This window comes from Vespa mandarinia, chromosome 12 (genome assembly GCF_050613455.1).
Source record: "Vespa mandarinia isolate Hongniang chromosome 12, ASM5061345v1, whole genome shotgun sequence".
Taxonomy (NCBI): Eukaryota; Metazoa; Arthropoda; class Insecta; order Hymenoptera; family Vespidae; genus Vespa; species Vespa mandarinia.
In genome coordinates, this window is record NC_140821.1 from 506,714 (window position 1) to 534,289 (window position 27,576).

The 27,576-nt window shown below is 28.1% G+C and overlaps 6 protein-coding genes across 21 annotated transcripts; 4 read left to right on the plus strand and 2 right to left on the minus strand.

Moving 5' to 3' along the window:
* The first annotated feature begins 105 nt into the window (after positions 1-105).
* On the plus strand, positions 106-3,990 carry Ssrp (structure specific recognition protein). Its single transcript, XM_035882682.2, has 14 exons — positions 106-238; positions 319-425; positions 659-844; positions 927-1,142; positions 1,234-1,409; positions 1,522-1,657; positions 1,746-1,849; positions 1,914-2,042; positions 2,139-2,430; positions 2,543-2,701; positions 2,794-2,925; positions 3,012-3,203; positions 3,283-3,546; positions 3,616-3,990. Exons 2-14 carry the CDS (start codon positions 375-377, stop codon positions 3,667-3,669), a joined length of 2,091 nt encoding a protein of 696 aa, XP_035738575.1. The 5' UTR covers positions 106-238; positions 319-374; the 3' UTR covers positions 3,670-3,990.
* Positions 3,991-4,639: 649 nt separating this feature from the next.
* On the minus strand, positions 4,640-6,167 carry LOC118448913 (TP53-regulated inhibitor of apoptosis 1). 10 transcript variants are annotated; one of them, XM_035882852.2, is made up of 4 exons: positions 6,004-6,167; positions 5,820-5,888; positions 4,984-5,152; positions 4,640-4,740 (listed from the first exon to the last, which is right to left on the minus strand). In XM_035882852.2, exons 3-4 carry the CDS (start codon positions 5,116-5,118, stop codon positions 4,654-4,656), a joined length of 222 nt encoding a protein of 73 aa, XP_035738745.1. In that variant the 5' UTR covers positions 5,119-5,152; positions 5,820-5,888; positions 6,004-6,167; the 3' UTR covers positions 4,640-4,653. The 10 variants fall into 10 exon arrangements, with proteins under 10 accessions (XP_035738745.1, XP_085516869.1, XP_085516870.1 ...); XM_085660743.1 differs by having other exon boundaries at positions 5,785-5,888; XM_085660744.1 differs by adding an exon at positions 5,183-5,349 and having other exon boundaries at positions 4,984-5,112; positions 5,785-6,030.
* LOC118448891 (mitochondrial coenzyme A transporter SLC25A16) lies at positions 6,087-8,450 on the plus strand. The gene is made up of 7 exons (XM_035882806.2): positions 6,087-6,290; positions 6,500-6,592; positions 6,669-6,802; positions 6,885-7,070; positions 7,157-7,313; positions 7,407-7,548; positions 7,689-8,450. Exons 1-7 carry the CDS (start codon positions 6,227-6,229, stop codon positions 7,861-7,863), a joined length of 951 nt encoding a protein of 316 aa, XP_035738699.1. The 5' UTR covers positions 6,087-6,226; the 3' UTR covers positions 7,864-8,450.
* A 580-nt stretch (positions 8,451-9,030) lies between these two features.
* LOC118448836 (uncharacterized) lies at positions 9,031-16,393 on the plus strand. 2 transcript variants are annotated; one of them, XM_035882633.2, is made up of 11 exons: positions 9,031-9,190; positions 9,567-9,749; positions 9,826-11,329; positions 11,421-11,622; positions 11,713-11,910; positions 12,005-12,159; positions 12,251-15,172; positions 15,240-15,281; positions 15,354-15,424; positions 15,599-15,715; positions 15,827-16,393. In XM_035882633.2, exons 1-11 carry the CDS (start codon positions 9,179-9,181, stop codon positions 16,061-16,063), a joined length of 5,643 nt encoding a protein of 1,880 aa, XP_035738526.2. In that variant the 5' UTR covers positions 9,031-9,178; the 3' UTR covers positions 16,064-16,393. The 2 variants fall into 2 exon arrangements, with proteins under 2 accessions (XP_035738526.2, XP_035738525.2); XM_035882632.2 differs by having other exon boundaries at positions 15,240-15,424; positions 15,827-16,389.
* A 165-nt stretch (positions 16,394-16,558) lies between these two features.
* Positions 16,559-21,005, minus strand: Mo25 (calcium binding protein Mo25). 5 transcript variants are annotated; one of them, XM_035882790.2, is made up of 10 exons: positions 20,590-20,652; positions 20,225-20,289; positions 19,084-19,142; positions 18,860-18,981; positions 18,639-18,806; positions 18,424-18,542; positions 18,173-18,341; positions 17,915-18,079; positions 17,728-17,832; positions 16,564-17,653 (listed from the first exon to the last, which is right to left on the minus strand). In XM_035882790.2, exons 4-10 carry the CDS (start codon positions 18,959-18,961, stop codon positions 17,471-17,473), a joined length of 1,011 nt encoding a protein of 336 aa, XP_035738683.1. In that variant the 5' UTR covers positions 18,962-18,981; positions 19,084-19,142; positions 20,225-20,289; positions 20,590-20,652; the 3' UTR covers positions 16,564-17,470. The 5 variants fall into 5 exon arrangements, with proteins under 5 accessions (XP_035738685.1, XP_035738683.1, XP_035738682.1 ...); XM_035882792.2 differs by lacking the exon at positions 20,225-20,289 and having other exon boundaries at positions 16,559-17,653; positions 18,869-18,981; positions 20,590-20,695; XM_035882789.2 differs by lacking the exons at positions 20,225-20,289; positions 20,590-20,652 and adding an exon at positions 20,721-21,005.
* Atg3 (Autophagy-related protein 3) lies at positions 20,795-23,502 on the plus strand. Of its 2 annotated transcripts, XM_035882811.2 has the most exons (7): positions 20,795-20,903; positions 21,581-21,691; positions 21,818-22,006; positions 22,073-22,321; positions 22,406-22,555; positions 22,659-22,786; positions 22,877-23,502. In XM_035882811.2, the coding sequence occupies exons 2-7, from the start codon at positions 21,620-21,622 to the stop codon at positions 23,031-23,033; spliced, it is 945 nt and encodes a 314-aa protein (XP_035738704.1). In that variant the 5' UTR covers positions 20,795-20,903; positions 21,581-21,619; the 3' UTR covers positions 23,034-23,502. The 2 variants fall into 2 exon arrangements, with proteins under 2 accessions (XP_035738704.1, XP_035738703.1); XM_035882810.2 differs by lacking the exon at positions 20,795-20,903 and having other exon boundaries at positions 21,367-21,691; positions 22,877-23,501.
* Positions 23,503-27,576: the final 4,074 nt, after the last annotated feature.

Here is a 27,576-nt window from a genome sequence, read left to right on the forward strand (position 1 = left end):
ATTATTTTTTATAATTTTTCAAAATACCATATATTAATTTATAGTTCGGTTTATTATTTATTAAAAAACGAAAAAGGAAAAATAAATGTAAAATGTCGTTATATTTAAATTTATAATGTTGTACATACTGTGTCCATTTGGTACATTTATTAATTATTTTTATGGTCAACCTGAATACAATTACGACCAACGATTTATAAAATTACAAACGCCGAAATAGGAAGAGGTATTGTTGAAGGTATTGTTAGATTAGGTTAAGAAGTATTTATAATTGAAATATTGAAAATGACATTTGTAATTTGTTATATAATTTTTTAGACGAAATAACATATAAGATATTATTGAAAATATAGTCTTCAAAACTTCAGCTAAAAATGGACTTTTTAGAATATCCTGATGTTATTGCAGAGGTTAAGGGTGCAATGGTGAATCTATTATTTATTATTTAAAATACTATTACTTTATATCGATATTACTTAAGAATATTATAATTATACTCTATATTATAGTATTTTTAATGAAATAATCTCACTCTTTGTATTGCTTTATATTTATTTAATATCTTAAAAATAAAATATATTATGTGTACATACAAGATAGAGTACAATATCTTAGAATAATGATAATTTATTTATTACTTATCGTACTTATTTTGTAGACACCTGGAAGATTAAAATTAACTGATCAACATATTATATTTAAAAATCAAAAAACTGGAAAAGTTGAACAGATATCAGCTAGTGATATGGAAATGGTAAATTATCAAAAATTTATAGGAACTTGGGGTTTACGTATATTTTTGAAAAATGGAACCCTGCATAGGTTTAGAGGATTTAAAGAAGGGGTATGTTTAAGACCTTTAAATAAGATGTCATATTTATACAAATTAGAGTGATTATATTTTTCTTTGTATATGTATTATATAGGACCAAGAGAAAATAGCAAAATTTTTCTCAGTAAATTATAAAAAGGATATGCTGGAAAAGGAACTTAGTTTGAAAGGTTGGAATTGGGGTACAGCTAAATTCAATGGATCTGTCTTAAGCTTTGATGTTGGAAATCATACAGCATTTGAAATTCCATTATATGATGTTTCACAGTGTAATACAGGGAAAAATGAAGTAACACTGGAGTTTCATCAAGTATGTTTTAAAATAGTTATAAACAATATTATGATATATTATTAGATATAAAGATCAAACGATTTGAAATTAACTTACATTCCTTGTACAGAACGATGACGCTCCTGTTAGTTTGATGGAAATGAGATTTCATATCCCTATTAGCGATAGTGCGGATCAAGATCCTGTAGAAGCATTTCATCAACAAGTTATGGAAAAAGCCTCTGTTATTAGTGTCAGTGGTGATGCCATTGCTATCTTTAGAGAAATCCAGTGTCTTACACCACGGTTAGAATTTTATAATTATAAATTAGAACTATATAGTTATATAGTTATAATGGGACTGATATTACGATCATATTTGATAGTTTTAATTTATTTTCTATATGTTATTTTTCAGTGGTCGTTATGACATAAAAATATTTCAATCGTTTTTTCAACTTCATGGTAAAACGTTTGATTATAAGATTCCTATGTCTACAGTTCTTAGACTATTCTTACTACCTCATAAGGACAATAGACAAATGTATTTTGTGGTAAGTTCTGTTTCAAGATTCTTTTGTAAAAAAAAATTATTTATTTTATTTTATTCTTTTTATCCCTTTTTATTGTATATTCTTGTAGGTCAGTTTAGATCCACCTATTAAGCAAGGTCAAACTAGATATCATTACCTGGTTTTATTGTTTAATCAAGAAGAAGAAACTTCTATTGAATTACCATTTTCTGAGTATGTTTCTCAACTAAAATATTTCAAAAATGCATAGTTTATTTATTATTTATTGTATTTTTAGGAAGGAACTGAAAGAAAAATATGAAGAAAAATTGACAAAAGAATTATCTGGACCCACATATGAGGTACTTGGAAAAGTAATGAAAGTTATTATCAACAGAAAATTAACTGGACCTGGTCATTTTCTTGGGTATGAGATTTTAAATTTAATGAGAGAAGGAAATTTTTATTTAATTTTTTACAAAAATTAACATTGTAATGTTTAAACATTGCATTATATTTGTAGTCATTCTGGAACCCCTGCAATAGGATGTTCATTTAAAGCGGCTGCAGGATATTTATATCCTTTAGAGAGAGGCTTTATATATGTTCATAAACCACCTATACATATACGCTTTGAAGAAATAACATCAGTTAATTTCGCACGTGGTGGTGGTTCCACACGTTCTTTTGACTTTGAAATTGAATTAAATACAGGTGTAGTTCATACATTCAGCAGTATAGAAAAAGAAGAATATGGTAAACTTTTTGATTTTATCACTTCAAAGAAATTGAGGGTCAAGAACAGAGGCAAGAGTGTAAGTAAAAAAATATGTAGTATTGCCAATAATTATTTCATGAAAATATTTATATAATATTCTATGTGGATTTATATTTATGCATCTTATTTTATTATTTCTACTAATATAGGACAAATTGAATTATGACAACGATTTTGGAGATAGCGATCAAGAAGATGAACCTGATGCATACTTGGCTAGAGTTAAAGCTGAAGCACAAGAGAGAGATGGCGATGAAAACCAGGATTCTGAAGAAGAATCTACAGATGAAGACTTTAATCCTAATCAGGTTATATTTCAATTATTTTATTATTATATTATATTCAATTATTTTATATTTATTTTTCTAAGATAATTATAACATTATGTGTCTAAATACAGGATGAAAGTGATGTAGCCGAAGAGTATGATAGTGATCCTAAGAGTTCTGAAAGTGAGGAAGATTCTGATGGATCAAATAGTAGTCAAAAGAAAGAGAAAAAAGAAAAGAAATCTAAATCAGCTAAAACAATAGTAAGTATGAAATTATAATTGTTAAAAGTACACGCGGAACGCTACGTATTATATATACATATAAAAAAAAATAATTATTTATGCAGTCCGAAAAGCCAAGGAAACCACGTAAATCAAAGAAAGAAAAAGACACTAACAAACCAAAACGGCCAGCAACAGCTTTTATGTTATGGTTAAATAGCGCTCGTGATCAAATTAAAGCAGAAAATCCAGGTATTGCAGTTACAGAAATAGCCAAAAAAGGTGGTGAAATGTGGAGAGAATTGAAAGATAAATCTGTAAGTAAAAATTGTCGAAAATAAATTCTAAAATTTTCTAACATTATCGCATTAATTTACGTTAATATTTGGAATAAAGGAATGGGAACAAAAAGCGACAAAAGCCAAAAAAGAATATTCGGCAGCAATGAAAGAATATGAAGCAAGTGGTGGAAAAAGTAAAGAAAAGAAAGAGAAAGAGAAAGAGAAAGAGAAAGAGAAAGAAAAAGAGAAAGACAAAAAGAAAAAAGAATCTAAAAAGGATATGTCACCTAGTAAACTTATGTCTGGATCTTCTTTCAAAAGTAAGGAGTATATCAGTGAAGATGAATCCAGTAGTGAAGGTGAAAGTTCAACAGAAAAGGTATGTGTTAAGTAATATATGTGTATAGTCTAGAATTAATATATTATTAATCGATGTTATTAATTGCAGAGATCTGAAAAGATGAAACATTCGGATAATGAAAGTGACAGTGAAAAAGAATAGAAGAAAGTTGAGAATATGTCAAGATAAGAATTTTAGAATAATAAGAACAGATAAACATGAAAACATTTTTTGAATGTTTAATACAATTTTGTATTGGTCATTCCTATTCATTGAGATATAAGTTCTTCTTTTATCATAAGTGTTGTAATTCTTTATCTATAGATTCATTATAAATATTTTATTTTTTATTTTCACTATCTTAATCACTTCCATTATTTTCATTCTCTATCATTCTTGATCTATCAAAGATACCATAAAGATATAACAATATCACATATGTATTATATTGCTCATTCCATGTAATAATTATAGTATAGTTTTCTTACAGTCACACTATTAAATATTTTGTATTTCACATCTATGATCACCGGTCTTTATATTATTAAATATAATAATTAAGATTTAAATTGTGTCTCTTTAATTTGTATTATTTTAATTTAGGCGATATAAAATGTACTATAGAAATGAAAAATATTACATAGAGTACTTAATTATTTAACATAAGAATTTATATATATATATAAAATTTACATATATATATAAAATTTCAAATGTATAGATAAATCGATATAAAAATGTATAAATTATAGCTTATAATTTAAACTATGGATATATATTTTTACAATTAAAAGGAATGTTCTATAAAATGCATGCATAAGTAAATCCAATGCATATATAATCTATTAAAGTAAGAATTACAATTTTACATAAGTACATTAATTATTATATAATGATATTTTATTTAATATTATTCTACATTTTGTAGAATAAAAAGAGGAAACATAAAAATATTTAGCATATACTTAATAGAATGTTTCTATGTGCAATGTTTTAACTGTGAAAGATTTAATATACTAGTTTGCGTAATTATAAATAATATAAATTATATGCAGTTTCATAGAATATGTCTATCTATCATTATTTCATTGTTTTAAGAGTTAATTTATTTGAAAATTAATATATAGATTTACTATTGTCCTATTGTCAACTTGGTTGCTTTTTTTCTTTTTCAGTTCCTAAATGATTTTCTTCAATTTCTTTCAATTCAATGTTTTGTTCCTTCATAGCTTCCTAAAACAAAAAAAATTTGTTGTGTTAGAGTAACTAAAAATTGATATATATAACATCATCGAATTGTTGAAATTTATTTACATTTCATGCATTTACTTACATATACATTATATACTACGAAGTATATTAAAGAATATATAGAAAAAGTGAAGATCTTATTATAGATATGGTCCATGATCATTTATAACATTTCTGTTATAATAGTTATATCTTTTCTTAATGAACCATCAATCAACAACTTACCATAACACAAGCTTTATATATTTTGAGAAAAGGAGCACACATTGAATCATTTGTATCTCCTTTTAAAAACTTTTCAGCGAACCATTTATTGAAACAGGCATCATAATTTTTCTTTAGCTCACTGCACATCTCCATGATAAATTCTACAGATCACCAAGTTGTAGAAAACCTAAGATAAAATAAGTTTTATTGAAATTACCTTAAGACATTGCTGATAGATTTCCAGTAATTGATCACACGTAGAGTCATTTTTGTCACCTTCCAGGAATTTCTCAGAAAACCACACATGAAAGCAGGAATCGTATTGCTTCTTAAATTCATTGCATGCTTTGCTTATGCTATTCATGTGAGCTGCCTGGTCCATTTCTGAAAGCGAATATCATAGATTTAAAATTAACTTTACATTATCTATCTAAAATATTTATAAATGGTAAAAGATAAATTAAATAATAGGATTACTCGAATCGGAGGATAATATATTATGGATTTGATTATTTTAAATTACGATAAAATATAATTCTATTTATAATTGTAAAATATATTACATAAATAAATAAATAAATAAATAAATATATAAGTTAATTACTTGAAGTTATGTACTACGATGTTTATCGGTTTTGTTATAAAAACTTTATTTAAAATGGCATAACTTTTTTATGTAAAATTTTTATCTAAAAGGTTATGTAAATCTCTTAAATTATTTAAATTGCACTAGTATAGACTATAATTAACTACGAAAGAAATATTTTCGATGCGAGTTTCCTTTAATAAATTTTGTTAGAACTTCAATATCATATTTACGTTTTAAAATTCTATGATTGTAATAATAAACGAACCAATATATACAGATCTATATAGCTCCGTGTATTGTACACTTTACAAGTGATAAACGAAATTTTTCCTTCCTAGAATTTTTCAATTAAATTATTATGATAAAATCACTGATTATTACATTTAAATCAAAGGAAAATTCATTTAAATTCAAGAAATACTAATCACAAGTAATCAATTATTCAATACCGTTACGTTGTTACATTTCTTGAAAAAACAAAATTAAAATTTTAAATTATAGTCCATTCGTAGTTATTAGGAATGGAAATTAGTATAAAGAGTATATAGTAGTGCGGCAGAGCATGTGCGATAACGACGCTACAGCACAACGAAAAATACACGATATTAGGTCGGTTGAAAGTGATCAATTTTTTCTCTCAACTTCATTCATTAATACTAATATATACTAAAAATGGAATTTCACATTGAAAAGAAAAAAGATTTCGAATTTTTTATTAAAAGTCTATTGGCCGGCGGTAAGATATTAAATTAATTAAAATTTTTTATAAAAACATTAGTAAAATTTTTTTCGAGCGTACTTTGTCCTAGTAGCATTTTATGTAGCGTAATTTTTATTAAACATAATATTGACCATATTAACATGATAAAGAATGAATTATTTGATTTTTATTTTATAATATATATATATTTTATTATATATAATGGAAAATTTATTTCTACATAGGTGTTGCTGGTATTTGTTCGAAGACAACAGTTGCTCCATTAGATAGAATCAAAATATTATTGCAAGCACACAATAATCACTATAAACATTTGGGTAAAAATATTATATTTTAGTCACTAACTATGTTATTTGCAAGTTATAAAAGATTTAATATTATATTTTATTATAGGTGTCTTCTCTGGATTAAAAGAAATTATTAAACGGGAAACAATTTTTGCTTTGTATAAAGGTAACTGGGCTCAAATGATAAGAATTTTTCCATATGCAGCAATTCAATTTACTGCATTTGAATTTTATTCCAAGGTGATTACATTTAATTAATTTGTTCTTTTTACATATAAGAGGAGGAATATAAAATTTATATTTGTTTCATTATTTCTTTTAGTACTTAAAATCCTTGTTTGAAAAGCGTAGACATATAGAGAAATTTTTTGCTGGATCTGCAGCTGGAGTGACAGCAGCAACATTAACATATCCACTTGATACAATTAGGGCACGCCTTGCTTTCCAAGTTACTGGAGAACATCTTTATACTGGTATTATTCATACAGCTGCTTCAATTTTTAAGGATGTATGTATTACATATCATATATAAACATATATTTTTGTTTTAAAATTAGGCATTATTTTATATTTGATTAATTTATTGCATTTTAGGAAGGTGGTTTTAGGGCGCTATATAGAGGGTTTTTACCGACTATAGTTGGAATGATACCATATGCAGGTTTTTCATTTTATTCATTTGAGAAGTTAAAATATTTATGTATGAAGTATGCACCAAATTACTTTTGTTCTAAATGCGATAGAAACACTGGTATGTAAACAATCTACCCTAAAATATTTATTTTTACTTCAGTATTAACATTAATAGCATTCACTGTCATTGATATGTTTTTATTGCATTTAGGTGGTCTTGTTTTAACACTACCTGCAAAAGTTATTTGCGGAGGGTTGGCAGGAGCAGTAGCACAGAGTTTTTCTTATCCTTTAGATGTGACAAGAAGACGCATGCAGTTAGCTATGATGAATCCAGCTACACACAAATATAGGTAAACATTTTTATATTAATATATAGAATAAGAGAAATTTATTATTGTATGTTATTGCATTTAGTACTTTTCTGATGATTAATATAAATAATTATATGTGAATATAAATAATTTCATATGTTAATATTTTGTTTCTACAGCTCTAGCATGCTATCAACTATGAAATTAACATATAATGAAAATGGTATTATGAAAGGGCTATACCGTGGAATGAGTATAAATTATATTCGTGGTATACCTATGGTGGCAGTCAGTTTTACTACATATGAAATTATGAAGCAACTGCTTAATTTAGATACAGGAACAAAATTATAATTTTTGTTATATTTGTTATAGTACTATATGTATAATGACAATGACTTAAATTATTGCAACCTATTTCAATTAGGTATAATATTCTCATAAATATGATCGCATAAAATAGGTACAATGGCAAAAAATTTAATTAATTTTAATCTTGGAAAGATTGAAAGCAGGCAAAATGAATTACAAAAGTAAGTTAAAACCAGTTATAGCTGATAAAAATGATATAAATCATGCCATAATTGGAGTGGCTATTACAATGACAGCTACTAAATTTATGAAAACTGTGATACGTATATAAATTATAAGCGCGCATAAATGATTAAAATTCAGTTAATATTGTATGATATTTTGAAGCAATATGATTATAGATACAAGAAACTAAAATATTTAATACATTTTATAGAAATAGTAAACAAAGAATGAAGTACAACTAAGCTACACTCTATCATCTAATGTGGTTTGTCCATCATCTAATTTTGTTAAATGTTCTATATTTTTTTACAACATAAGTAGGTGAGAAAAACAATAAGGATTACTTCCTTATTTTATACATAAGATATTCATGATTTCTTTTTTATCCTATGCTAACATTATGTAACCATAAATACATTGTACATTTTATATATGCATAAAATTATATTTTTTATATAAATATAATATTTATGTATTCATTTATTTACTCGTTAATCCATGTTTAAGAACCAGTAGACAATGGATTTTTACTAATATGACTCTATTGTTGAAAACGAATAAAAAGTGTAAATATTTTTATATGATTTAATATCCTTAATAATAACTATAAAATCATGATTGGATCCTCTAGTTTGTGTACTTACTTTGAATACAATAAAATTCATCAACTTTTATAATTCTGTGTCGCATTTAAAATTGCAAGTTGTAGGAAAATTTTATATCGCAATTGCCATGGAGAAGTATTTAGAATCGTATTATAAAAAAAACTTCAAAAGGATACCATCCAGAGCTCAGGCTCGTAACAGTGAAAAGACCCAAAAAAAGCCACCAAAAAATTGGAACAAGCGATTTATTTAATAAAAATTGTTCACTTGCGATTAATTCATATATTAATAAAATACTGTCTTAATACATATTTTATAAATTAAAGAAGATATTATGTATTTTGTTCAGATGATTATTGCCTAGGAACATTTTCTGGATTTAGTGAAGTAGTCCTGTGGATGTTTTTAGGAACAGTTTGAAAAAGCGTTTGAATTCAAATTGTTCGAAGTATCGTTAAAACCGTCAGTGACTGCTACGCATCTGTCATTAATAATAAAAGAAATTAATTACTTTTTAGTTGAAGATAATGTTCTTTCAAGTGAGAACACGTTATATTTCATTTATATTCACGTGTCTTTGTTGTGAATTTGCGAAATAAATAATTAACCCTTAATTCGTAAACCGGAAATTTTCTTGTTTGAGCAAATTTAAAAAGTGTGAAAAGTATACTTTATATATTTGTAATAATAATGTATTTATAGAAATCATTGCATACATTTTTTATTTTAATCTTTATTTAGAAGGTTTAAAGATGCTATATGAATTTTTTCAGATTTTTTTTCAAAATTTGACCCATTGAAAAATGTGTCGTTAATACAATGACATTTATGTTTTGTCGTGATCGTAAAAACGTTTACGAATTAAGGGTTAAAAATAAATAATACATGAAGTATAAGTGAATTTCTTGATTTTAGATTAATGTTACACCAAAAAGTAAAAAGGATACAAAGTCTTTTGACAGGAGCACTAATGACTTACATTTTACTCTAGTATTGGGACCATTTCAACCTCAAACGAGGATAACAATGGAAACTTTTGTAAACACAACTGTACAATGTTATTTGACTATAAAAAATATAAGTAATAAAGCCTTAACTGTAAGTATGTAAATACTATTAAAAAAAAAAAAAAAAAAAAAAAAAAAAAAAAAAAAAATTCTACATTATGTCCTAGATAACAGTTACAAAGAAGCCTGATGAAGATCGGTACATAGACTTAGATATATCTCACGCAACAGTCCAAAGTAATAGCAATACAGTAATATCTATCAAATGGTCTCCTAAGAAAGTTGGTTGTTGGCGAGATGTATTACAATTTACAGATAGTCGGAGAATTAAATATGATGTAGCAATTATAACTACTGCTAAAAATTCTACAACAAAATGTAATAAACAACAGCCTTTGATACCTCTATCATCAAGACAATTAACAAATAGAAGTAGAAAAACATATGAAGAAAATAGTGTATTCAGAAATAAGACTACATACCAAGAAAGCTTTTCAAGCTTTGATAAGCAAATACAAAAGGACGTATCAAAATTGCAAAATATTCAAGATGAAGAGAATATTGCAAATATGTGTATGAATTTTAAACATACAACAGAATCTTTTAAAAAAGAATGTGATAATGTTTTTCCAAAGAAGAAATCTGATGAGTTTTTAAAATTTATTGATTCTAGTGCTTTTAATTTAACTGTTGTAAATACAGATCAAAAACTTTCTAATAACAAAAAAGAGTTCGTAAATCAGATGCAAAGCATTCCTTCCACTATTTTAGAAGATATAGAAATACGTAGAGAAACATATGTGAAGGAAACTGTACATTCCAAAAATATTTCTATTACAGATAGAAAAGAGATATATGAAGATTCACTATCCCCACAAGTTCTAAATAATTCATCAGAATTTTCAATCTTGATGAATAATCTTGCCTTAGAACCTACTAATGTATTAGAAACTTTATCAAATCAGCGCAGAACCTCAACAAAGGATACATCCGTTTGTAATAATTATACAGATAATTATGTAGAAACAATGTCTGTACAAACTGACGGAAATGGAACATATAATCTAAGTCCCATGCTATCAATTAATAGCATATCAAATCAAAATCTAAATAATATGTCAAATAGATCATTAGATTTATCTATTGGAACACAAAATCTAGAATTATGGCAAGCAAAACAATTATCTGAAAATTTTAATAGTTTGTCGCCAATTAAATCTTTGAGAAATGAATGGGCTAATACTCCCTGTACAGGAGTCTTACCTTCATCTTCGCCAATTCCAAGTACTTCAAATTTTAATACAAAGCAATATTCTACAAAATATAAAGATCAAGCGACTGTAAAAGATGTCTTAGAAGCAGACCTATGGGTCAAAGGTAATAATAACCATAAAACAAAGATGCAAATACGTAGAAATATTGATTTTGGAACAACCGTTCAGGAAAGATTTATAAATACATCGGAAAATGTAACATTAAACAAAACACAAACCTTTGATACAGAAAAATCATCAGGAATTTGTATAGAAATATCACCTCCTAAACGATATTTTCATGCTAAGACATTATCACGTAAGATATCACCAAAGAAATATGGACAACATGGAAAGGAAAAATTTATGCATAAGAGAATTATTAAAAAAAAAGTTTACTCAAATACTCCCGCTAAGAGTAAATAATTAATAATATAATTTATATATAATTAATATTAATAATATATAATTATTTGCACAAATATATTTAATTTTTATATTAATTTCAGAAAATGTAAATGTATCAATACCAGGAGTTAGAATCAGTAAACTATCATTGGCAAATGTGATAAAGAAAAAAAATCTTGATATAGCGTCGAATCAATCTAAAGAGAATAATTTTAAACTTCAAGATACAGATAATTTATTTACTAAATTTTGTAATCCTGATCCATTTGCAGCATGTGTTACAGAAGATCCATTTCTTAGTAGGTAAGATGTACAGATTTTGTATTATTTAGACTTTTGTTATTCAGTATTAATAATTATAACATAATATAATAATTGTGTTTTCAATTGTAGTACAATGTATTATGATGAAAAATGGGTGTACAATCAAGAGATTACATTTAAAAAATGGTTAAATGCATTATTATCTCCACCTGAGGACTTGAATGCCGACGTGGAAACAAGTTGTGTTGACATTGGCAAAGTATGGCAATCATGTAAACTGCTGGAAAATTCGATTTTAGCTGAAACTAAAGAAGCTCTTTCAGCAAGGTAAATACCTCTATATAATGTAACTGTATAATTTTTAGTTAAAACAATAATGTGATTATAATTATCATACTCATTAGTATATGTGATTCATCAGATATCATACGGATTTACGTTTGAATGCATTACGAAAAGCTGCAAATGCTATGTATCGCAAAAAAGAAATAGTTCATGTGTTATCGCGTACAACCGTTTGTATAGAAAAGGGAATATTGACTATAAGATTGGATCGTGACTTGCATAGAGATATTGGTAAATTATTAAATTATATGAAAAAGTACTATGATCGTTTTTGTTCAATTTGCTTTATTTTCTGTTAACTTCATTAAACTAATTTTTCTAGGGTTACAAAAAGAAATGCTGGAATTATTTTTAAGTTATAATCCATTATGGCTAAGAATTGGATTAGAAACCATCTACGGTGAAAATATACCATTACATTCTAACAACGATTTGGTTGGTCTTACGAGATTTATTCTCACAAGATTCTTTACTGATCCTTTTTTGAAAAAAAATTATCCAAATGCTTATCATAGAAAACAGCAACAAACGGCATTCATAACTCAAATGAATAAATTTATGTTAAAGAAGTTTCTTTTTCTAGTTTACTTCTTAGATTATTCTAAGATTAACAAACTTATTCGCCACGATCCATGCTTATTTCATAAAAAGGCAAATATTAAAGATAGCAGAGCCATCCTGTTAGCTTTTTCTCGAGAAGTCTTAAGCGGTATTGGTGATCTTACTAAGGTTTTGAGATCATATGAATATGTTGTCTCATATAAGCAAACGTATTTAGATGAGTTTGATTATGCTGTAACAAGTATTCAAAATGATTTACGAGATGGTGTCAGACTCTGTCGAGTTATGGAATTAATCAGTGGACGATCGGACTTAACACGCCAGTGTAGAATGCCAACGATTTCACGTTTACAAAAGATACACAATGTTGATATTGCTTTGAAAGCACTTTTGCAATGTAGCTATGCTTTAACTGGTAACATTGATGCAAGAAGTATTGCTGATGGACATAAGGAGAAAACATTATCGTTATTATGGCAAATTATATACAAATATCAAGCACCAAGATTCGAAAAAGCTGCACGATGTATACAAAACTGGTGGCGTGCTGTACTATGGTATGTTCGTATAAGGAATTATACACGAACATATAAAAATAATGCAGCCTGTATTATACAGCGAGCATGGAGAAGAGCATTGATCAGAAGAAAACTAATCTTTTTAAGAGATGAATATATAAGAGAATTACAAAAAAAAGAAAAGTCTGTTAGATTCTTACAGAACATATGGAGACATTCAATACGTGGAATTCGCGATCGTAAAAGATTTTTACACATTAGGTCGGCTACAATAAAATTGCAAAGATGGTGGAAACGAATACACGAGTGTAAACTAGATGTTCAAGATTTTCACAATAAACGGTATGCTTCGATCGTTATACAGAGACAGTGGCGAGCGTTAAAAGAAATGAGAGTACAGAGAGTGACTTATATTAACATGAGAATTGCATGTATTGTGATTCAAACATATTGGCGAGCAACTCTTTTAATGAAATTTGACCGTATGAATTATATAAAATACAAAAATACTGTTGTTTTCATTCAGAATAGATGGAAATTTAAAAAAATGTATGATAAAATGAAGAAAGAACAATGTAAAGAATTAAAGGCTATTCGTACAATAGAAATATGGTGGAAAAGTATTTTAATTATGAGACATGAAAGAAATAATTTCGTGATTATGAAAGACGCTGTCAGTACAATTGAGAGATGGTGGATAGTCGTTCTACAACAAAAAAAATATCAAACTCTATGCAGATCAACTGTTATTATTCAAAAGTATTGGAGGAAAACATTAGCGAGAAATGAATATTTAAAAAAAAAGATAGCTGTTGTGAAAATAGAAGCATGGTATAAGTGTATTACGGTAGAAAGAGTTTTTCATAGAAATATTTTAAAAATGAAAAATGCTGCAATATGTATACAACATTGGTGGAAAAATATTAATATTACTCAAAAGCAACGAAATAATTATTTAGAACTTCGCAAAGCAACAATGTCATTGCAAAAATGGTGGCGTGCGATAATTCTTTCCCGATCAATTAGACAACAATATCTATCTAAAAAAAGAGCGTGTATAGTAATTCAGGCTTGGTGGAGAATGATCAAAACTAAACAACAATACAAGTATTTATTACATAAACGGAACGTAGCAGCCATTGTATTACAAAGAAAATGGCGTTCTATATTGATAATGAGACAAGAACAAAGAGAATATAAAAAATTGAAATTATGTATAATAAAAGTACAAAAACGTTGGCGGGCTTTGCAAAAGGCTAAAAAAGAACATTATAGATTCCGTGTTCTGAAATCTGCTACTATTTATATCCAACTTTTATATAGAGCTAATAAAATTAGTTGTCATATTAGACAATGGTATATCCGTTTGCGACAAAGTACAATCGTTATACAATCATATTGGAGAATGAAAGTAGCACGCAAAAGATTCATTACCGAAAAACAAGCAGTTTTAACAATACAAGCTCATTGGCGAGCGTATGTTATAGGCAAAAAAGTTCATTCAGATTATGAACTATTGAAATTTGTAACAATTAAAATACAGCGTCGTTATAGATCAGATAAAATTAGCAGAAAATTTGCTCAGGAATATGATGCTTTAAAAAAAGCTACTATATGGCTGCAAGTTAAGTGGCGGGCTAAATTAACAGCAAGAGCACAAAGAAACGAATTAAAAATGTATCACTCTGCTGCTAAAACAATTCAAAACTGGTGGTGGCAAATGTTATTTGTAAAAAGCTGTAAATTTATTGATTTTAAAGATAAAAACGAAGGACAAAATCTTTTACAATTTACTGTGCGGCAAATGTACCGTAATATAATAATTTCAGTTATAAAAATTCAAAGATGGTGGAGAAATATACGTGAAAAACGTTTATATTATGAAAAACGAATTCGTGCAGTTAGTATAATTGAAAAATGGTGGATTATTATCTTAAGAACTAAAAAGGAAACATTAGCAGCTACAATTATACAGGCTGCATGGAAAGGGTATCGAATACGGCAAAAAGAATCCGTCCATATGTCAGAAGTACGGCAAAGATTAAAAACAGCCACAATAACAGCGTCACCACATGCAACATTAGCACATCGTTATCAACAATCAATTGATGTACTTAAAAAATTCAACAAGATTGGTCAGCTCTCAATGTGTCTTGCTTCATTAGGTTAATAATATATTTATTAAAATATAAGCTTAAATTACAGTGACACTGATATAAACATTTTATACAGGTCTGATAACTAGATTATCACCAAAGGAGTGCATTACTTTATGTGAGTATAACTTGGTTGACAATATTTATGAAACATATATTAGAAGTAATAGATCATTACCTTGGGCAATAGTCTGTTTAAGAGCAACAGATATACTTATTACACTTGCTAAGTTTCCACCAACAAGGAGTTATGTCTGTATGGTAAGAATAAATAATCATTATTTTTAAATATATATCTAAATAATATAATTATGTTATGATTAAGTATCGTTGATCATACTTCAATTTTATATACATTACTATATAAAATATAAGATTATAGAATTAATTATTATTAATCATTATATATATTTTTATTTACTAACCTTATAATAGCCAAGACATGCATTACCAACAGTAAAACTATTACATGATAAATTGGATCATGAAGAATTATCTTTACATGTAGCAACACTAATGTGGTTACTCATAAATGAGGAAGAATATAAGAAGGTAACTCTTTATTTATATAATTATAATATCATTACAATGTATCCCATCTTTTTTATTATTTTTTATATTACTTTGTTTTAATCCACTCATTCAATATCTCTTCATTTATAGGCACTTACAACATGTTCACAGTCTATCTGGTTATTAAATTCTATATATAAAAAGATTATTAAAGGAAAAGACAAGCTCACACATTATTCAGAAATGTTAAGAAAGCAAACTAACTTACTTCCAAGTTGTAAACCTGATTGGTCACTTTTCCATAAACAACTTCGTATATTTACAACTATTGAGAATGCTATAACAGCAATACTTGAACAACTGGACATAAAAGAATATTTATCTTGAAACAGAATACATATAAATAAAAATACAAATATGTGCTAGATTACCAATAAGTGAAACTTTCATTTCTCATGAACTGTCATATCTCTCCTATGTTGATAATTTGTTAATGTAAAATAAGACTTTATTTTATAGTTTTTAGCAAAATGTAAGATTTTAAGTGTAAATTTAATATTAGATAAACTTGATGAAATTACTCTATTAATCTTATATGTTAATGGTCACATAAATGTAGAAATACCATTTGTTGTTTTTAAATAGATTTTTAGAAACAAAGATCAATTTGTAAATTATTTATATCTGTGAAAGATTATCTGCAGAAATTCTATATATATATATTGAAATTATGTTTTATTGGAAATAAAAATGTAAATAAATATTGATATAAACATGTGTAAGTGTAGTTCATTGAGGAGAAATAAATGTCAAAATTGTCAAAATTTTTAAAGTAACTTATTTGCTGTATTTGTATTTTCTGCAATATTAACAAAACAAAGTATTCAGTAAATTTGGTTGTTCTGTTAAAGGAATGCTAACAAAATTAAAAGATAATTTCTTATAGCTGCCATACCATTTACTTTAATAATCAACTCATTAATGGAAATATAGAGTATTACAACATCATCTCAACTTTATATGATACAATAATAAGTGATAAATGTAAATTTTATTTACACAACTATTTGAAAATAAAGTTAACTGATTGTATAGTAGCATTACTAACAATAGTAGTAGCAATAATAGCAGTAGTAGTAGCAGTAATAATGACATAATGATGACAATGATGCTCATGATAAAAGTAATAGTTAATCATTATGACAATGCAGATGAGCATGATAATGCTATTATTGTAAATAATGATGACAACGACGACGACAACGACGACGACGACGGTGATGATAATGATGATGATGAGGATGATGATGATGATGATGAAGATAATGATGGAAATCACATGGTGGAAACGACAATAGTAATATTAATAGTAATAGTAATAGTAATAGTAATAGTAATAGTAATAGTAATAGTAATAATAATAATAATAATATATAATTATAATTATAATTATAATAATAATTATAATAATAATAATAATTATAATATAATAATAATATAATATAATAATAACAACATTAATGTAATAAAAATAATATTACAATAAGAATGATAATGATGATGAAAATAATGATAATTATGATAATAGTGATGATAATTGCAGTGGCGATACTAAAAAATAACATTAATGATGATAATGATGATGATAATGGTGATGATGCTAATTGAATAATATAGTCTTAGAATAATAAATAGCCACAATGGCGACATTGGTGGTAATAGTAGAATAGCAGTAATAGCAATAGAGTTGATTGTAATAATAACAGTAGCTGTAGCAGTAGTTGTATTTTTGACTTAATTTTCATGTACAGATTTAAGTTCTTTGATCTGTTTTATTAGGTACGCTTTCTCATCATTAAACTGTTCATCTTCCGAACGATCTGTGTGGAAGCGCGTTAGAAATTCTATCAACTTTTCCTGATTACGAAGAAGTATATCAAGAATTGGTTTAGGTTTATTTGGATTAGCAACGAATACCTGTATAAATACGAATATTGTTTCATAATTTTTATATGGTCATATTAATTATTATGACAAAATAGATGACATACCTTAAATACATGAAATGCTTCAAATTGTATATTCCGTGATTTTTCTTTAAGCATATTCATCATAAGTTTTAGATTATCAGGGTTTGAAATATATCGTGTCATAACCTGGAATAATCGTTATGGGAAGATGAATCTTTCGTGAAGAATATATTTAATATTTCATGTAATTATTAAAATAAATACATACTGTAAAATTGTGTCTATCAAGCAAAAGCTCACCCAACAATTTCAAACTTTGTCGTCTTGTTACATAATTTTCAGAATTCAATAACCTTTGATAATGAGAAAAAACTTTATCATAATTAACTTCTAGAAACTCAGCACTTAGAATTTTGTGCCTTGTAAGTAATTCCTACAACAAATGGTATAATTAGTATAATATAATATTACTTAATGTTGTATATATACATATTTGTTTAAACATTTATTGTACATTTATACGTACCTTAAACGTAGAAAATGCATCAGATGCTATATCAAATGTAGACACCTCTACATATCTGAAGAAATTGTAAAAATCATCTGAATATATCATAATTTTTGCCAATGCTTCATATCTTGCACACTCTCGTAACATAGTGCCACAGTTTAATGCAATGTCTTGATGCTCGTAACTAAAATAAAATGTAAATATAATTCAATTTATTTTTTAATTGAATATAATTTTATGGTGATTCAGTTTAATAATGAATTTACCCAGACATAAGAGTAAACAGGATTTCTGGTTTGGTGCATATATATTCCACTGTTGGAGATCTTGTTCCAATTTGTCTTCTTAAAATATTATTAAAAACTTGAGCAACATCTTTTTTTCCCTAAATAATACAAAAGTTATATAGACATTTAATAAAATATACAGAATGATATTTATTAATAATATACACAATTTTTTTCACTGAAATAAGATATACCTCAAAGTCAATACGACTTAGATTTTGCACAAGCAATAACAATAAATTACTGTTATATAATTCTTGTGCCAATTGAGCCACAACAATATCTGCCTGTGGTTCAGTTTCAGCAGTTCCATATAACATATTTTTTATGTGTACAAGATTTTTGCTGACATCCTCTTGAGCCTAAAAGCGAACGTATTTCATCATAGAAACCGAAATGTATACTTGCAACATACCTTTTCTACCTTCTTATCACCCCGCTCCAATGCATTTACTGCTTCCTTGAGAGCCTTTACCACCTCCGCCGGACTTTTTTGAGACTTTCCGAACAGAGGCATGTTTCTTATAAGATGCACACCTTGTGGATCATGTGCGAAAAATAAAAGTAGACTGTTATGTGGTTTTGGTATTACTAATCATGTATAAAATGTAAGAAGGACTTTGACATAGTAACTGAAACCTTTTTCATGAATGTGGTAGGTACCAATCAGGATGCAATGTTTCCAGATTTCAGATATCCTGTAAAAAGAATAATCCGACTGTTTTTAAATAATTATGCATATATTTATGCAAAATATAAAAAATATCAAATAAATTAGAGAGAAAAGTTACAATTAATAAAATAATTAATTTCTACATAAATAATACTTATTATTTTTAAATTCTATTTGTATATTGTATAAATTGTATTCAAATATAAAGTAATTACTTACAATACTGCAATGCAATAATGTATTATATTATGACAAAAATATGTACAAGTTCGTGGAAGATAAATTATAATAAAAACAAAATATTAAACATATTAGTTTTCCATGTAAATATTATGAAATTTTATGACATGTGATATATTGTTGATGTAAATATATATATATAGAAAAAAGAAAAAAAATGTATGCGTATAACTATAAAATTATTTTTGTATTTTTATGGATGTATTAACACATTTTTAATGGAACTTGTTAATACAAAAAAAAATATATATTCATTTACTATTATTCATCATTTAAAAATATATTGAAACTCAACAAATATACTAAATAAGATAACAAACATAAAACATTAATATTACATTAAAAGTAGATCAGAATACATTTTTTCAACATGTTAATATATATATATATAGCATTTATACCTAATGAAGTCTCCAAAAAAAGCTATAAAAATGTATACTATTATATTGTGACAAGTGTTTATAAATATCAAGATGTATATATTTTTTACATTATACATAAAATAAATAAGTAATTTCAACAGTTGCAACAGTATGTACTTAACAGTCCATGTTGCGTTATCTACTAATTGAACGTACAATCTAATGAATGTATTTCATAAAAAAAGCATATTCAATAAATATCTATTACGGAAAAACAAATGAAAATAATATAAAAATAAATCTAATGTAAAAGTAATATTGTCAGAATTATTTTCTAGTATATTAAAAAAAGAACTAAGAGATCATCTGACACTTCCTTTACCTTTAAATTTATAGTTTCTTAGTAGACCATTAAATTGTCCACATTTTTATGTTACGTACGATATTCAGATGTCATTGCTTTTTTATAAATGTAGTTGGTAATATTATCAAAATTATAACGTACAGTTATATTATAGGTGATACAAATAATTTTCCATCTGCATAAGCATTAAGCTTCGTTGATCTAACCTAAAAATATTCATACTTAAAAAACTAAATCTTTAGCTAATCCGACCACTGAAAAATGTGTTGCGAAGAATAGAAGAAGGCGCTGTGGATAGTTAAAATAATAGGAATATAACGATTATTATAATTGATAAACATATACTAAAAATGGTGGGCGAATGTAAGGATGATTTTAGGTATTGACACACAGGTAAGTAACAGTAAAAGTCTGGAATGAAACTAAAAACAACCGACATAAAATGACTAAAGCATCATGCGAATAATAAAATTAGAAGAATTATTAAATAACATTTAACATCTTACGAGAAACGAGTTAAAATGATATTTAAATTGATTGCGAAGTTCTGCTTATCCGTGTTCCAAAAATTCAAACGAAGTAATATAACCTGTCATACAAGTAAAATATTATGCAATGAATTGTAAACTGATCTTACCATTCAATCTTATTTCAAATTCGATTGCAAACTTGTCTTGACGTATATAATACTGTAACTTTCTAGTAGAAGTTCATATATAAGGCAAACAGTTTATGTATATGTGTGTTATAAAGACCAATTTGTGTGTCACGTTAAAAATCATGTACAGGATCTCATCGGCAAGTTCATAATCTCTTATATGTAAGATTTCACATTATCTCATGTTAATCGTATTTATCACTAAAAAATTATTTTTATATATCACACAATCGTGCAAATTCTTTTACGAAAAGTATCTACTTTTTATAAATAATCCTAAAATAGTAGTGGTAATGTTATTGGCTTTACCACATTTTGTTTGTGTGACCAATCAAAATATACCACACGTGAAATCATTGGAAGATTCACTTTATCTTTTATTACTACAATTTTATTATTAATATTAGAATAGATATATTCGCGCGCAAAAGTTATAATCTAAATATAAATCCATATAAATATTGTAAGTAATTCAAAAAACATTAGTTTACTTATAGACGCGTACGCATTCCGTTAAATATATTTTCTTATATAATTATCCAATGAAAATAGAAATTGAACAAAATGCTTTACTTTTAGTGCAACGAATATTTTCATTAGAATCACCCTAATATTCTAACGAATAGCCAGCTGTAATTTTGTCATGCGAAGTCACGTACGAATGAAAGATTGTGGTACGCGAATCGATAACAGTAAGAAGGCGACAAGCAAAAAGGAAGCGTTACCTTTTTGTATTGTCTAATACTGTCATAAAAAATCAGCAGACTTGTTTATTAAATACCGGCATGCACTGTGATTTTTTGTAAATAATAAATTAAATTATTATATTTTCAAAACAGAATCACTTATCGATAAGAAATTGCACGAATTTGTCTATAATGCAAAGTGTTATAAATTCTGTAAAAGGTACAGCATTGGGTGTCGCAGAATACTTAACCCCTGTGTTAAAGGTATAATTTTATATTTTTTCTTGTACTATCTTGTTTTCTAAACAATCAGAAAAAAGATGTTTATTAAGTATTATCATAATAATTATCAGAATATTAAAATAATTATGATATTTTTTAATTTTCTAGGAAAGTAAGTTTAGAGAAACAGGTGTATTAACACCAGAAGAATTTGTAGCTGCTGGTGATCATCTTGTACATCATTGCCCTACTTGGCAATGGGCTACAGGTGATGAAGATAGAGCAAAGTCATATTTGCCAAAAGAAAAACAATTCTTACTTACTCGCAATGTTCCTTGTACACGCAGATGTAAACAGGTATTAGTTATATATTTACGTTGTTATTAAGTGAGAACAAATACAAATCTTTTTATTTAAATTTAGATTGAATACAGCAAAGAACAAGAATGTATTATAGAAGCTGATGATCCTGAGGGTGGATGGGTTGACACTCATCACTTTGATACAACTTTTGGTGGTATAGATGACAGAGTAACTGAAATGACATTAGAAGAAAATCAACCAATTCAATCATTAGATGAAAATGATTCTTGTGAAGGTGATGAAGATGATGAAGAAGCTGCTGATATGGAAGCATTTGAAATAAGTGGCATGCTTGATGAACAAGACAAGGTACAAAGAAACATACTAAATATTTCATTAATATATTATGTAATAATTAACAAATTAATATATTATTTTGATAAAATGTCATAGTTCACTGCTGAAACTTCAAAAAAGACTGCAAAAGAGAAAACAGAATTGTTTTCTGAAGGAGAAATTATTCATACACGCACCTATGATTTATACATTACCTATGATAAATATTACCAAACACCTCGATTGTGGCTTTGTGGTTATGATGAGGTTTGTGTATATATATATATATATATATAATGTATATATATATATAACAGTTTTTATAGTTAGTAATTAACTAAATAAAATTAGTACATAAATTATTTTGTAGAATCGAAAACCACTTACAGTAGAAAAAATGTATGAAGATGTTAGTCAAGATCATGCTAAAAAAACTGTTACAATGGAAATACATCCTCATTTGCCTGGACCACCGATGGCTTCTGTTCATCCATGCAGGTATTAATTATGTGCTATCTAACTAAGAAACGATATTATTTAAACGTTTTATACAAATGAGTTATATTTTCCATTGTAATATTTACATAGACATGCTGAGGTAATGAAGAAAATTGTAGAAACAGTAATGGAAGGTGGCCGGGAGCTTGGTGTCCACATGTATCTCATAATATTTTTAAAATTCGTACAATCTGTTATACCTACGATTGAATATGATTATACCCAAAATTTTATGCTAACAGCATAAACATACATAACTAGTTAAGTGTATTACAAACTTATAAATATGGCTATGTAATGCAAACGTATATACGTCAATGTCAATTATGATTATACTTGACTTAATGAATCTACTTGCACATAAGTAATCATAATTGGAATTCTTTATATACGTATCAAACTTGATGTATGTTTATCTTAAAAAATGTTTAATGTTATACATTTTAAAAACCTGCTATTGTATTATTTTTCTATAAGAAATACTCACGATTGCTTTGTAATATGTAATTCTTTGTACACTTTGTACATCCATTGTTGGATATAATTGATCATGCCAATTTAGAATTTTTTCTTCATGTTCGTCTTTGTCAGCTGATGAAAAACTATGTAATCTATTTACTCCACCATTGGAGAAGTTCTTTATTTGGCATTGTAATTGGATGAATTAAATAAAAATTGAATAAATTTTTATATGACTTAAAAATTATGCATAATACTAAGAAGTATTTATGATATATTTAGTTTTAATTATGTACATTATTCTAAAAAAATCATTTGCAACTAGTGCAAAAATGTATTACAATATTTCATTTTTGTTGTATATATTACAGTACAAATCAATAAATAACCGTTTTGTTATAACATTTGGATATTGAATATTACGATAATACTAGGACCAAAATCTACATAATAGCCTCCAATATTATCTAGCGCTACAATATTTGAAATAATTTGGAACGTATTTATCGTGTGACTCTGACATTAGATAATTAGCATATAAATTTGAGAATTACAAAAAATTATCTTTGAAATTAAATATATTTTATCTCTTTCCCTGTAGAAGTATTATTTTTAATCATAATTATTGGGTTGTCCGGAAAGTTCGTACCGATTTGTGGTAGGTAACGTAATGAAAAAAACGGCATGAACATTTCAGACAAACCAACAGATAGAAGGGATTTAGAAAATAGATGGAAATATGCAGCCATTCGCTCGATAGTATTTGCGTTGCGTGATTTACCATTAGATTTCAATACAATCGTAAATACTATCGACCCAGATCTCACCACGTGGAGGTTGCTGCATGTGGAGACCCACGGGCTAACGGTGACTCTACTTTACTCTAAAATTCGCGTACCGCGATACCGATCCCTCATGCCTTCCGCTTCGGATATCTTGGGCATGGGACAAAGCTAACAGGAAGTATCTAGCCTTAGCTACAGGGACTCCACTTACAGAAAGCTTAACCGTTCGACACCCTCCGCCTCAGGCATAACGGATTATTAAGCACATCTGTATTCGTGCATCCGAATTTCGAACAATCAAAGCGCATTAATCGCGTTCGCGACACTCACGTGTGTTATAATTACGTGGATTCTATTATTCTATCCAAATTCGCGAAGTAATCTAATCGATATGTCGAAGAAATAAAACGAAGTCCCCGGTAGGACTTTCAATCGCGCAAGCGAACTCTTACGTGAGTGTTAGAATAACGGTGACTCTAAGTTGAAATCCGAAGCATACGCCGAATTTCAACACTAAAACGAAGTCCATGATAGGACTTTTAATCGCGCCCGGACACCCACGCAAGAGTTCGAAAATCGGTGACTCTACTCTAAATAAACTAATCGAATATTCGAACAAACAAAACGAAGTCCCCGGTAGGACTTTTAATCGCGCACGCGAACACCCACGCGGGTGTTAGAATAACGATGACTCTAAGTTGAAATCCAAAGTGACATATGCTAACCGGTATTTAGACTTTCCATGATATTTGTCGGGATTTCCGCCCCGCTACCAAACATTAGGATTGTCATAACATCAGCCAGCTATGTACAGCACTACAAGGTAAACCGTTCGCGCACCCCGAATTTCAACACTAAACGAAGTCCATGGTAGGACTTTTAATCGCGCCCGGACACCCACGCAAGTGTTCGGAAAACGGTGACTCTACTCTAAAAAAACGCGTTCGCGAGGTAATCTAATCGAATATTCGAGCAAAAATTTAAACGAAGTCCCCGGTAGGACTTTTAAGTCGCGTCCGCGTTCATTCACATGAGTGTTAGAAAAACGGTGACTCTACTCTAAATTCGCGTTTTCGATTCGAACTATCAAACGAAGTTTAATCGCGCCCGAGAACACCCACGCGTGTGCACACCGACACGCACGTCAGTGTTCTTCCTATCCTTCCCGTAACCGCGTAAAAATCGATGATGAATCGTGCCAGGCGATGACGCATTCGACCAGAGATGAACCTATGCCTTGATGATCTATCCTGAAAAAGAAAAAAAGAAGATGAATAAAAGAAAGATAAGAAAATAGAAGTAGTTCTGCACGCTGCTGAAACAACAGTCCGCTTCATCTCATGGGTCCTACCTAAAACCTGTAAATCATAATTAATAAGAATATATTAATAACAAACCTAAAAATATAAAAACATAATTAAAAAGAAATAACATAATAAATATCTGAAAAGACATAATAAAAAGAAATAACATATTAATAACATAATTAAAAACATAATTAAAGAAAAAAAATATGAGTAATAAAAGAGAGCTGCTGAAAGATAAGAAAATAGAAGTAGCTTTGCATGCTGCTGAAATAACAATCCGCTTCACCTAATGGTTCCTACCTAAAACCTGTAAATCATAATTAATAAAAATATATTAATAACATGACTAAAAATATAAAAGCATAATTAAAAAGAAATAACATAAATAAATATTAAAAAAACATAATTAAGAAGAAATAACATAATTATATTCTGAAAAGACATAATTAAAAAGAAATATCATAATAAAAATCTGAAAAGACATAATGAAACGAAATAACATATTAATGACATAATTAAAAATATAATTAAAGAAGAAAAATATGAATAATAAAAGCTGCAGAAAGAGAAGAAAAGAGAAGCAGCTTTATAAGATGCTGAGATAGCAACCCACACAGAGGCCCACACCCATGTCCCAATTCCATGGGTCCCACCCGAGACTTATAAATCATAATTAATAAGAGTAAATCAGTATGAAAAATATGAAATAGAAATGAGAGCCCTAAAATGATAAGACAAGAGAAACAGTATTATATGATGCTGAGACAGCAACCCGCACAGAAGCCCTCGCCCACAGGCCCCACCCGTGGGTCCCACCCGAAATACATAAAGGATAATTAATGAGAGTAAATAAGAAAAAATAGAAATGACAGCGGACATAAAAGAGAGATAGAAAAATTTCCTTTTCGTTTCTCTGAGAAATTATTGTACAATAGAATTCTGCTATATTTCTTCTTTTGAAGTACTATTAGCGATATAAAGTGGAAAAACATTAAAGTTCAGTTGGAATTAGATTAAAAAGATATTGGAAAAGTAAAAAAATATGCAGCCATTCGCTCAGTAATACTTGCGTTAAAGAATTTATAATTATAGCATGCAAGTAATACTGACCCAGGTCTCACCACGTGGAGGTTGCTGCATTTGGAGACCCACGAGCTTACGGTGACTCTACTCTATAATCCGCGTACCGCGATACCGATCCGCAATACCTTTCCGCTTCAATGCACTGGCTTCTTTACTAACAGGGTATGTGTAGCTTTAGCTACTACACACCTCTTACAGATAGCTCCACCATTTGCACCGTCTGCTTCAGATATAACGAATTATTAAGCACATCTGAATTCGTGCTTTCCGAATTTCGTACAAACAAAGCGCACTCCATAGAAATACTAATCGCGTCGCGACACTCACGTGTGTGTTATAATTACGCAATTCTACTGTTAAGCCGAAATTCGCGAAGTACCCCCATCGAAATTTTGAAGAAATCAAACGAAGTCCACGGTAGGACCTTTAATCGCGCCCGAACACCCACGCAAGTGTTAGAAAAACGATGACTCTACTCTACAATTCGCGTTTTCGATTCGAACAATCAAACGTAATATAATCGCGCCCGAGAACAACCACGCCTGTGCCCGCCGACACGCGCGCAAGTGTTCTTCCTATCCTTCCCGTATTCGCGCGTAAAAATCGATGATGAATCCTGCCTATGCGATGTATCGTCCGGCCGCAGATGAACCTATCCCTCGATGATCTATCCTGAAAAAGAAAAAGCTAAAGAGAAAATAATATATATATATACATATATAAAATACAAATAGAAAATAAATATATATAAATAGATAAGACACCTAGAAAAAGAAACGAAAAGAGAAGCAGCATGCACAATCCTATGGGTCCTACCAAAAACTTATAAATTAGAATTAATAAAAATAGATTAGAAACATAATTAAAAACATAAACACATAATTAAACACATAATTAAACACATAATTAGAAAGAAACAACATGAGTAAATATTAAGAAAACATAATTAAAAGGATATAACATATTAATAACACAATTGAAAACATAATTAGAAATGAAAAATATGAGATAGAAACGAGAGCCGTAGAAAGAAAAGAGCCCCAGAAAGAGAAGAATAGAGAAACAGTTCTATATGATGCTGAGACAGCAGCCCGCACAGAAGCCCTCCCCCACAGGCCCCTCCTGTGGGTCCCACCCGAGATATATAAAGGTTAAT

Excerpts from the sequence above, each read along its gene's own strand:
- LOC118448913 (XM_085660744.1), bottom strand. The coding sequence starts at position 5,347 with ATGGACCAGGCAGCTCACATGAATAGCATAAGCAAAGCATGCAATGAA. Across the intron at positions 5,113-5,182 it reads TCTATCAGCAATGTCTTAAG|ATGTGCAGTGAGCTAAAGAA; the intron begins GTAATTTCAATA and ends TTTATCATGGAG. Across the intron at positions 4,741-4,983 it reads TATATAAAGCTTGTGTTATG|GAAGCTATGAAGGAACAAAA; the intron begins GTAAGTTGTTGA and ends TTTTTGTTTTAG.
- Atg3 (XM_035882811.2), top strand. The coding sequence starts at position 21,620 with ATGCAAAGTGTTATAAATTCTGTAAAAGGTACAGCATTGGGTGTCGCA. Across the intron at positions 21,692-21,817 it reads ACTTAACCCCTGTGTTAAAG|GAAAGTAAGTTTAGAGAAAC; the intron begins GTATAATTTTAT and ends TTAATTTTCTAG. Across the intron at positions 22,322-22,405 it reads TGCTTGATGAACAAGACAAG|TTCACTGCTGAAACTTCAAA; the intron begins GTACAAAGAAAC and ends AAAATGTCATAG.
- Ssrp (XM_035882682.2), top strand. The coding sequence starts at position 375 with ATGGACTTTTTAGAATATCCTGATGTTATTGCAGAGGTTAAGGGTGCA. Across the intron at positions 845-926 it reads TTAGAGGATTTAAAGAAGGG|GACCAAGAGAAAATAGCAAA; the intron begins GTATGTTTAAGA and ends TGTATTATATAG. Across the intron at positions 1,850-1,913 it reads ATTGAATTACCATTTTCTGA|GAAGGAACTGAAAGAAAAAT; the intron begins GTATGTTTCTCA and ends TTGTATTTTTAG.
- LOC118448891 (XM_035882806.2), top strand. The coding sequence starts at position 6,227 with ATGGAATTTCACATTGAAAAGAAAAAAGATTTCGAATTTTTTATTAAA. Across the intron at positions 6,291-6,499 it reads TAAAAGTCTATTGGCCGGCG|GTGTTGCTGGTATTTGTTCG; the intron begins GTAAGATATTAA and ends ATTTCTACATAG. Across the intron at positions 7,071-7,156 it reads CTGCTTCAATTTTTAAGGAT|GAAGGTGGTTTTAGGGCGCT; the intron begins GTATGTATTACA and ends ATTGCATTTTAG.
- LOC118448836 (XM_035882632.2), top strand. Across the intron at positions 9,750-9,825 it reads TAAGTAATAAAGCCTTAACT|ATAACAGTTACAAAGAAGCC; the intron begins GTAAGTATGTAA and ends ATTATGTCCTAG. Across the intron at positions 15,425-15,598 it reads CAAGGAGTTATGTCTGTATG|CCAAGACATGCATTACCAAC; the intron begins GTAAGAATAAAT and ends ACCTTATAATAG.
- Mo25 (XM_035882789.2), bottom strand. The coding sequence starts at position 18,961 with ATGCCTCTGTTCGGAAAGTCTCAAAAAAGTCCGGCGGAGGTGGTAAAG. Across the intron at positions 18,080-18,172 it reads ATGCATTTTCTACGTTTAAG|GAATTACTTACAAGGCACAA; the intron begins GTACGTATAAAT and ends CATTTGTTGTAG. Across the intron at positions 17,654-17,727 it reads AAGCATTTCATGTATTTAAG|GTATTCGTTGCTAATCCAAA; the intron begins GTATGTCATCTA and ends GTATTTATACAG.